The sequence below is a fragment of the Colobus angolensis genome, unplaced genomic scaffold, assembly GCF_000951035.1.
Source record: "Colobus angolensis palliatus isolate OR3802 unplaced genomic scaffold, Cang.pa_1.0 Scaffold22, whole genome shotgun sequence".
Classification (NCBI taxonomy): domain Eukaryota; kingdom Metazoa; phylum Chordata; class Mammalia; order Primates; family Cercopithecidae; genus Colobus; species Colobus angolensis.
The window spans coordinates 2880534-2891585 of NW_012115377.1; the positions used below are offsets into that span (position 1 = coordinate 2880534).

General features: G+C 46.9%; 1 protein-coding gene across 1 annotated transcript in view; it reads right to left on the reverse strand.

The window, feature by feature from the left end:
* SAFB2 (scaffold attachment factor B2) overlaps positions 1–11052 on the reverse strand; it is a 36604-nt gene that overhangs the window by 11652 nt on the left and 13900 nt on the right. The window contains exons 10-13 of the mRNA XM_011943484.1: positions 6516–6665; positions 6310–6422; positions 2021–2151; positions 682–773 (exon numbers count right to left, since the gene is read on the reverse strand). Coding sequence (XP_011798874.1) covers positions 682–773; positions 2021–2151; positions 6310–6422; positions 6516–6665 — 486 coding nt within the window. The remainder of the gene's footprint in view (positions 1–681; positions 774–2020; positions 2152–6309; positions 6423–6515; positions 6666–11052) is intronic.

Genomic DNA, 11052 nt, shown 5'->3' on the forward strand with positions numbered 1-11052 from the left:
AAAAAAAAAAAAAAAAAAAAGTTAAGTCTTAACAACACAAAGTGGTCCTGGCTGAATACGGTGAACTCTGCGTTCATTAAAAAAGCACTGTCACCTCATGAACATCTTAGCTAGAACCTGCAGCTGGGAAGCAGAGGTTTTTATTGTTTTCCAGAGTGAAAAACACAAATGAGATGCTATTTCATCTAGTTGTGCGCACAACTCGAGAGGGGCAGCTCCTGATCTGATAACATGACCAACACTGTCCTAGGCTGGTCTCTAACTTTTTGGTTAATTTAATAGAAACTAGAAAATCAATGAAAGAAAGTAACCTGCTATTAAGTCAACCAAAGAGTAGGACCCGCCTTCCAGCTTGAAAAGCCTGGGTCTGGCCCATCCCAGCCTATGGTGGAGCTGCTGTGTGAACCAATGCTCTGTCGGAAGGTGGCACATCCCAGTCAGGAGCCAGTACGGGGCCAACACATGGAGGAAAGCAAACACGGAGGGGCACTGCTCTGCAGAAAGCGCCAGGATTCACGTGTGTGTATCTACAATCTACACAATTATCACGCCTCCTACAAACCTCAAAGAACTCTTTAAGATTTTAAAGGCAAAACAGCACTGTTTTCATAATGCGAATCAAATGGTCGTGGAGCCATCGTGAGAAACAGCTGGCCCTGAGATGGTGGCGGCAATACTCACTCTCTCTTTGGACCTGCTGGTGGTTTTCACGCTAATGACGGGCTCTCCTTTTGATTTATCCATCACGACCGTCCGCTCCATTCCTCTGCTTCCTTCAGGACAAAACACAGCAAACTATGAAAACCTGTGGACGCCCCAACTTCCTGCAGTGAACAGCGCTCTGATGGACTCTGGACACACAAGGTGCGAGTCAAGTGACTGACACCAGCCTTGGGAGCCTCTATTTCTCATCTATTGTGAGCAACACAGTAACGCGGGCACAGCACAACGGGGCTCCCTCATGGGTCTTTGCACAACTGGAGGGACCTGTTCCCAACCTACAGCTTAAACCCGCAGCACGCACACAGGCACAGCCGTCCCGCAGAGCCCTCTGTGACCCTCCACACTAAACCCCACAGCTCTGGAGCTGGTCTGTGCTGTCACTCCTCCCTGATGTTCTGTGAAGCTCTGCAGTATCCAGTCCGTGCTCGGAATCACGCTGCAGCTCTGAGGGAGTGCCTTGCCAGACGGGTGGGCTTCCCTCCATTCATTTCCAGCAATAAAGGCTTCCCAACCAATTCTCTCTCCTGACAACAGAACCACCAGGCTCTAAGCACTGGAACAATGACTTATTTGGGGAGATTTATAATACTTGAGGAACATTTTAAAAACACGTTCCTCATGAGACTCTGGGTAAATTAGCCTGAGAGCTGAAGATCCAGCTTGTAATGTGCTGTACCAAATTTCAATGCTCCAGATGGCTGGGTTTTGTTTCTGTTTTTTTTCTTCCTTGATGGGGGAGGTGGAGTTGGCTTATTTTTTTTGCCACAAAACATTCTGAGTCTCATAGAGATTCAAAGGTGTAAAGCACAATGAACTTTTACAAAATGACAACAGAAGTGGCATCGTCCAAATACAACCACTTCAACAAATGCTTGGAGGTTTCAGTTTTCTCTGTATTTTTACTACCTCCAGCTTTAACATAATGTGGGAAAAACTTGACTGCACACCTGCAAAATAGCATCAGGTTAGTTACAAGAAACTTGGACAACTCACTCTTGCGAATCCCACACTACAATCAGCCAAAGGCCCTGAGAAAGCCAGAACTCAGGCAGCTGAGTTCAGCAATACACGTTAAGCCCTGAGTCCCAAGCACTTCTGGATTCCTGGTGTTGTATGGAAACTCCTTTAAGCCATTTCATCAACAGACTCTTGTTTCTTCAACGGTGACATACGAACAGCGAAACAGCCATGTCACCAGAGCTCGCTGTCCTCATCTTCCCTCGGAACCCCACCTACTGACCACCCATGCCAGGCCTTGGCCTTACCCTTCCACTAGCACTTAAAAGGCTCTCATCACCTGATTTGGTGACTCTAGACCGACTTGTAGGTCCGGGTTTCAGCTCATCCTGGTCTTTTTCTTCCTTTTTAATGTCTTCAGGCTTTTTTTCCTCCTTCTTCTCAATCTTCTCCTCCTTCTTAATTACGGTTCTATTTAAAAACGTGGTTATCAAATTGAGTTCACAAGACTCTGTAACAGGAACGGCTCACCCAAAGCCTCACTCACACATACTCAGATGTCCATGCAAAACAAAATCACCCCGGCGGCAATCGGGTGGGAAAAAATTATTTGAAAGCCATAATAATAACAATACTCCTCTTTAGATACAGGCCGCATTCCCACTTCTATTACTTGTTCAACTGAGGGATATGCACAATGAAATTCCTGGGGATGCATTTCCAAAATGCCAGACAGGCTGGCACCCAAGAGTGGCGTGCAGGTGGAGACGAGAAACATGCCAACTACATGAGAACACTTCTAAAAAGTTTAATGTTTCATCATGTATGTGTGGAACATTGTTTATAAGCTTTATAGGGAAAAGCATTTCTTCCCAATACAGCCTCAACAGGATCGAGGCCCAGTGGCAGGATGCCAAGCCCCCACTGCACAGAGTGGCAGGCCATTTACCCGTGAGGCCAACACCCCTCGGTTGGTCACTACTGCATACTTTTAGGGCGTTAAATGATGTGTTATGTGCCAGTGAATACGGGAAGGTGTTAAGTGCCATTTCAACCAAAGGCAACTTTCTTCTAAGCAGTGAAATAAATCATCTTCGCCACTCAAACTCAGCTGCCGCGTTCCCTAATGCCATTCGTCTCAGGCAATTAAACTGCACACTGACTCAACACCAACAATGTGCCAGGGTCCAGGCAGGAAAGTCAGGCCTCTGCAGGGCCCTCCAGCAAGCACCTGTTGGCCTCTCCCCCACCGACCCAGGCAGGGTTCCTGGCAGAGCTCCAGCCATGCCAGGGAAGCTTCTGATTGCCCCATCTCCCCTGCCCTTCTCAACCTCCACATCATGGAGTTGTCTTTTTTTAAAAAAATAATAATTCATTTTGAGAAAAACTGACTATTGTAAATCATCTTATCTCCTCTCCCTCATCCCTATGATGACCACGAGGGCGGCCTTACTGTCAATCACTGGGTCTGCCTGACTGCGGTGATCTACAGTGATGTTTTACAGAGTGTCTTAGGAGGTCATACTTCATATACTGCTCTACAGCTTACTTTTGTTACCTCATGGTATGCTTTAAAGAAGGGTCTTTAGACTGGTCACAGTGGCTCATGCCTGTAATCCCAGCACTTCGGGAGACCAAGGCAGATGGATCACAAGGTCAGGAGTTTGAGACCAGCCTGGCCAACATGGTGAAACCCCATCTCTATTAAAAATACAAAAACATTTAGCCGGGTATGGTGGCACATGCCTGTAATCCCAGCTACTCAGGAGGCCAAAGCAGGAGAACTGCTAGAACCCAGGAGGCGGAGGTTGCAGTGAGCCGAGATCGCGCCACTGCACTCCAGCCTGGCAATAGAGAGAGACTCCATTTCAAAAAAAAAAAAGAAAAAGGAAAAGAAAAAAAAGAAGGGTCTTTAGATCCTGAGACAGAACTCAGGGGGAATAAAAAGGAGGTGGCTGGGGCTACAGGTGTGGGCTACGACTTCAAGTAATTTTTAAATTTTTGATAGAGACAGGGTCTTGCTCTTTTGCTCAGGTTGGTTTCCACCCTGGCCTCAAGCAATTCTCCCACCTTGGCCCTGCAAAAGACTAGGATTACAGGCGTGAGCTCTGTACCTGGCCCCAAGTTGAAATAAGTAGGCTCCTGAGTAATGGGTGTCAGATGAGCCTTCATGAGCTTGCGATGGGGCAGGATGGGGCAGGGTGGGGCGGGGGGTGTTGGCTCCTTTCACCTGCCGCACAAGATGCTATGTTTATTCATCTGCTTTCCTTCTAGTAGATAAATATATGTGCTGAAAACAAGACTGGAAGACTGGAAGGATATCCAACAAAAAGCATCATCCCTGGGTGCTCGGATTACACCTGACATTTACATGTGCTTTCTGGACAACTGTATAAAAACCACTACTCATTCAAGATGGCAAAGGCGAGCCCCTCTTCTTCCCTTCTTTGGAAAGCTTCTCTATTTCACAAGACCGACCACTAATCTAGAAATCCTTCAAACGGAAGGAAAGGCTAATGAAGGTGTCAATTTGAAGAAAAAAACAAGGTCAAAACAAATTTTAAAATGCTCAACCTCCTAGGCAAACAACCTGCAGGAAGTTTGGTCTTAAAGATCTTAAGTTCATCACCCAGTTAAGAGCCATGGGGCTCCGAGCAACCTTCATAGGTTGAATCCCAGCCCTGCTGTTTCCCAGCAAACTCAGGCAGGACGTGTTCCCCTCTCTAGGCCTGTATCTTCTCCTGCATAGAGCACGTGCCTCCCAGGGCTACTGCAAGGACCGAGAAAACTGCTGCATTCCCAATGCTGGCCACAGGACCATCCCATACTGTTAGCTAATTATTACCACCTTTCCCACAAATACAGAAAAGCAATGAATGAAACACAAGACACCAAGAATACCGCAAACCTGCAACAACAGTTCCCCATCTTCCACCAATACAGACTTTTTTTTTCTTAGCAATGCTGATGGGATGTGTCTTTTTGAAGTTGCTGATTAAATTAGGGGGCTCACCAACCCCCTACCCCCCTCCAAGCTCATGAAGGCTCATCTGACACCCATTACTCAGGGGCCTACTTATTTCAACTTGGGGCCAGATGCAGCAGCTCACACCTATAATCCTAGTCTTTTGTGGGACCAAGGTGGGAGAATTGCTTGAGGCCAGGGTGGAAACCAACCTGAGCAAAAGCGGAAGACCCTGTCTCTATCAAAAATTTAAAAATCACCTGGGAGTGGTAGCCCATGCCTGTAGCCCCAGCTACTAGGGAGGCTGAGGTGGGAGGATCACTTGGGCTTGGGAGGTCGAGGCTGTAGTGAGCCATGATTGCGTCACTGCACTCCAGCCTGGGTGACCCATCTCAAAAAGTAAAATGTTTTTTAAAAATAATAAATAATTCCAATTAAATATAATAATTCCAATTTGGCCATGACGTAAATTGGTAATTACATCTTCAAAAACCCAGTTCAACTATGTCCACAGACATGTTTACCCTCTAAACTGCACTGACAACGTAAACTTAAGGCAGACACTCAGCCTTCTGAGACACTGCCCTGATCATATGCACCACCAAAATCTACCTTCTCAAAAGCCTACAATTGTGTTAAAAATATAAATAAGCCACACCTGCCTTGAAAGATCTGTCCCTACCTCCGTTTTGATTAAATATAAATCACCCCTTTATAAAAATAGAACCTCAGACCCATGGTTCCCAACCACTAGGCCAAGGTACCCCAGAGTGCCACCGTGAACTCACAGGGTGCCTTGGGATATTTTTAATTTTGAAGTAAACACAGCAATACTTGCCATCTGTCAGACACAGCACCAACTACTTGCTCAAGATCATTCACTGCAACACTAGACCAGGCTACATTCCTTTGGATGATGCTTTATCTTTGAAAAACTGGGTTTATGACAGTTGCTGTGATTAATAAGTGAGAACTACATGAAAATCAACATGGATGAGGAAATGATTCCAAGGTCTGAGAGGCCGTACAAGGGACCAGAATATGGAAAAGGACATAAAAAATAGTATTCTTTCATTTTGTGTATACTGATTTTTCAAAAGGCTAATCAGTTGTCAGGACACAAATACATGCTGAGGATCATCTGCATCCACTTTTTAAAGACATGGGCTACTTCGTTAAATAGCTTTAAACAGAAAGCTGAAGATTGGCAGTGCGCGGTGGCTCACACCTGTAATCTCAGCACTTTGAGAGGCCAAGGCGGGCAGATCACATGAGCTCAAGAATTTGAGACCAGCCTTGGTAACATAGCGAAACCACGTCTCTACAAAAAATGCTAAAAGTAGCCTGGTTGGGTGGTGTATGCCTGCAGTAGTCCCGGTTACTTGGGAGGCTGGAGTAGGAGATTCACTTAAGCCTGGAAGGTGGAGGCTGCAGTGCCACTGCACTCCATCCTAGGTGACAGAGTGAGTCCCTGTCTCCAAAACATAAATAAAAGCTGAATATTGAAGTGGCAGCAGAACACAAAAATCAGGTGAGACTCCAGCAGGAAGCTGGAAAGGCTGCGTGGGTAGAGGTGGGGACAGAGTGTGTTTTTCAAGGCCCACGGTGGCTGCCCTTGCCCTCCTCCCAGGGATTCCAAGAGGAGATTTGAAAATTCACTTTACTTTTCAATTTTGATCTCCACAGAATGATGTCTGTCGACACTTGATAATTTTTCCTTCTTCACTTCGCACTCTTTTCTGTCAGAAAGCTTTTTCCCAGCAGGCTCGTTTTTGGCCTAAAATACAATACAGACAGAAATGATGTGTGGCCCAGGCCTTCTCACTTGCAAACTCCATTTGCGAGTTACCATAGACGAGAACTGCCTCACCTTCTCTACGGAAATCATTCTTCCATGCAGCTCAGTCCTGTGGAGATGGCTGATGCACTTGGTCGCTTCGTCGGATGTCGACATGGTGACGAATCCATAGCATCGAGCCCCCGGGCTGCGGGCGTTTGTTACCACTTTGGCCCCAACAACCTTCATGAAAAAGGGCACTCTTACTGTCTCATACAAATGACCACACAACTTGCTAAAGTTATTACCTGACAATCAGAATCATTTTCACTATTTGTCACCTCTCCCAATATTAGTACTTTTCACTATTAGTTACTGAATTGGTTCTAATTAATCCTGACCTATCCAAATACAATTGCTTTTTTTTTTTTTTGAGACACAGTCTCGCTCTGTCACCCAGGCTGGCGTGCAGTGTCCTGATCTCGACTCACTGCAAGCTCCGTCTCCTGGATTCAAGCAATTCTCCTGCCTCAGCCTCCCAAGTAGCTGGGATTACAGGCACCGGCCATCACGCCCGGCTAATTCTTGTGTTTTTAGTAGAGACAGAAGTTTCCCCATGTTGGCCAGGCTGGTCTCCAACTTCTGACCTCAAGTGATCTACCCCAGTTGGCCTCCCAAAGTGCTGGTTACAGGCATGAGCCACCGTACCCCCAGCCACTAAATACAATTGCTTTTAATACAAGATCAGTCATCACAATGAAAACACACAAACATGCAAAGTTATAAAACCATTAAACTTCATTACTCACAACTAATAACCAGAAGTCCTACCCATCCACATCATTTTCTCTATTTTCACTGTGCCCACGAACAGCTGTGGGGCTACTAAGCAACGCACCCATCCACTCCAGCTGGGCATGAGAACAGCTCTGACTCAGATACGGACTGTCGGGAATGTTCCCATGGGGAAAGGACTTCCACTTCTGGCCGAGATGGGAGAACTAAGCATTGTCTTCCCGCCTGAAACAACTAACAAATGTGATGAAACATAGGCCATGACGGTTTTCAGATCCTGGACATCAGGCTGCCCAAGACAGCGATCCCTAAGAGCTTCCTGACTGCCCCTGCTCACGGCCTGGAGTTCCCAGGCGATGGCGGATGGGTAAAACAGCACTGAGATTCTGAGACCAAGGCAGAGAGAAACCACAGAACTGAGGATCAGAGAGGATACAGCCACACAGAGCCAGCTGAAGAGACCCACAGAGGGCTCCTCCCGCCCAGTGCATGTGTGTGCAAGGAAACCAGAGGCTGGGACAGCACCACCCACAAGGAGCAGAGGGAACAATCACTGGGGGCACTCAGGGCCACAAATGGTTTGTTCTTCCCAATAGCCAGGGTGGAAAGGCTGGTAATTCATGGGCATCAGACCCACTACTCAGAGGGCATTGCCCACTGATGAGACAAAATCAGCCCAAACTGAAGGCTACTTTGACCCTGACTTAGAAAGCGTAAAAGTCTCACAAGGACCAAAGTGTGTCAAGTACCTCAGCTGTGTACCAGAAAAAAGCTCAAGGGTATTTGTAGAGATACAAGTATAACTAGCACCCAACAAAATACAATTCACAACATCCCGTAAAACATTACCGGGACAGGCTGGGCACAGTGGCTCATGCCTGTAATCCCAGCACTTTCTGAGGCCAAGGCGGGTGGATCACTTGAGGCCAGGTGTTCAAAACCAGTCTGGGCAACACGGAGAAACTACAACTCTACCAAAAATTTTAAAAATTAACTGGGTGTAGTGGTGTGGTGCCTGTGGTCTCAGCTACTCAGGAGGCTGCAGTGAGAGGATCGCTTGAGCCCGGGAGGTTGAGGCTGCAGTGAACACCACTGTACTCCAACCTGAGCGACACAGTGAGATCCTGTCTCTAAGGGAAAACAAAACAAAACAAAAAACAGAAGAAACTTAAAAGCAGCCAGAGGAAAAGAGACAAATTGGAAACTAAAGGAACAAGGATTAAGTTAACCTAGAATTCTATACCCAGTGAAAATTTATTTCAAAATGAAGACAAAGTAAAGACTTTTTCTGACATGCAAAAGAAACAAGAACACATCACCAGCAACCCACTACAAGAAACTTTCAGTTCCTTCAGGAAGGAAGATGATCTCCGACGGGAACCTGGATGTACAACAAAAAGCAAGGAAGAGCACCTGGCGAGGTGAACGTGATTTTTTCCAGTCATTTCTGGGTCTCTTTAAAAGGTAAGTGTTCGGCCGGGCGCAGTGGCTCACGCCTGTAATCCCAGCACTCTGGGAGGCCGAGGCAGGTGGATCACGAGGTCAGGAGACCAAGACCATCTTGGCTAACACGGTGAAACCCCGTCTCTACTAAAAATACAAAAAATTAGCCGGGCATGGTGGCGGGCACCTGTAGTCCCAGCTACTTGGGAAGTTGAGGCAGAAGAATGGCGTGAACCTGGGAGGCAGAGATTGCAGTGAGCCGAAATCGCGCCACTGCACTCCAGTACTCCAGCCTGGGCGACAGAGCAAGACTCTGTCTCAAAAACAAAAAACAAAAAACAAAAAACCTGTTCAAAGCAAAAAAGCCAAACCACAACAAATCAAAGCCAACAAAACATTGGGTGACTTCTTCAAGAGAAGTAAACTGCATGACAAAAACATCACGAAAATCGACGGGAGGGGAAATGCAAGTATATTCCCGCAGATAGTTCTTGCACTACACTGAACCCAACAGAGCACCACTGGCAGACAGACTGTAAGGGAAGATGTGTACTGTAATCCTACAAGCAGCCAGTAAACCACAATGACAAAGAGAGTAAATAAGCCATCAGTCATCAAAGGACTTGACCCACAAGGCGGCAGATAAATGGGAAAAAGAGATAAATGAACAAACATCATAAACAGAAAACAGACAGCAAGATAGCAGATTCAACACCAGCCCCACCAGCACTGGCGCTCAGAGTAAACGTTTCCCCAGAACACAGGAGTCCTGGTCTCTGACCCATCTCTGACTCAGTGGGTCAACCTGAGTAAGGCATTCCCCGTCTCTGGACCTCATGGCCCCAACTATGAAATGACAAGGTGGAACCCACACGCTCGAGGTTCCCATCAGACTCTGACGTCCTGTGGTTTAGACCACACAAATGGAGGAGTCGAGACTCTGCCTGAATGTGTCCAGGGCCAAAGGGACAGAAGACTCTCCTGACAGAAACACAGATGCCACTTCCCATATCAGAGCTGAAGCCAATGATGAGGTCATTCTACTTTACCATCAAATTAATCATCCTTACAAGGACATCTCTTCTGATGACAGACAAAACCCAAATGAGAGCAGGCACCACACTAAGCTTGTACGTCCCCATCCCTGGGCGGTGCCATCCGCCCTGGAGCTTGTCACAGCAGCCTATGCATGCTTCAGTCAAGTAGCCGAGTGGTGTCCTGCCCCTCTGGCCTTCCTACGTCCTCCTGTTTTTGTCCAGACCTGAGACCCACAGGCAAGGCCAACTCTATCACTCACGCCTCGGCTGAATGTCACTTCTTCAGCGAGGTCTGCTGAAGCTGTCTCCCGAATCTAAACATGGTCTCCCCAGCATACTGATAGCATACTCTAACCTTCCTTAATATGCTCATCACAACACATACGTGTTTATTTCTTAAATGGTCTTTTTCCCATCAGACTAAAAAATCTGTGATGACAGTGACCATGTATGTTTACTTCTGCTTAATCATCAGTGTCTGAGTGAAGTCAAAAAAGTAACTGAAGAAACAGGTTATTCATGGTTATAAGAATTTCCTAAGCCCTTGTTGAACACACAGACTGTTAAGAGAAAAACCGAACTAAATGCTTTCTCTGGGTCCTGTCTGCTTCTTAAGCAATGAAACGTTAACCAACACCTGATAGGTGACACAGACCTAGACAAAGGAACGGCTTCTGCAGCCAGAAGGCTGTGTCGGACAGGCCCCACTCTGCCTGGAATCAGGGCACCGTCCAGACACTAAATGGTCTGAGCCTTCTCCTTTGGAAGCCACTCCCTAGAGGCACCCAGGAGACAGGGGAGGGCCGACTGCTTATCAGAAGACTCTTGGCTAAGTGCGGTGGCTCACGTCTGTAATCCCAGCACTGTGGGAGGCCGAACAGGCAGATCACATAGGTCAGGAGTTGGAGACCAGCCTGGCCAACATGGTGAAACCTCATCTCTACTGAAAATACAAAAATTAGCCAGGCATGGTGGTGGGTGCCTGTAATCCCAGCTACTCAGGAAGCTGAGGCATGAGAATCACTTGAACCTGGGAGGCGGTGGTCGCAGTGAGCCGAGATCACACCACTGCACTTCAGCCTAGGCAACAGAGTGAGACGTGGTCTCAAAAAAAAAAAAAAAAAGAAGACTCTTACATTAATTAATTCCAAACAGTGGAATCTTTTAAATTGTCCTCCTCAACTTCCTTTGGAAAGCTGCTGAATTGTACTATTTTTCGCCTGCCCCCATAAGCAGCATCTTAGTAATTTTTGTTTTTTTGTTTTTTTTTTTGAGACGGAGTCTCGCTCTGTCACCCAGGCTGGAGTGCTGTGGCTGGATCTCAGCTCACTGCAAGCTCCGCCTCCCGGGTTCCC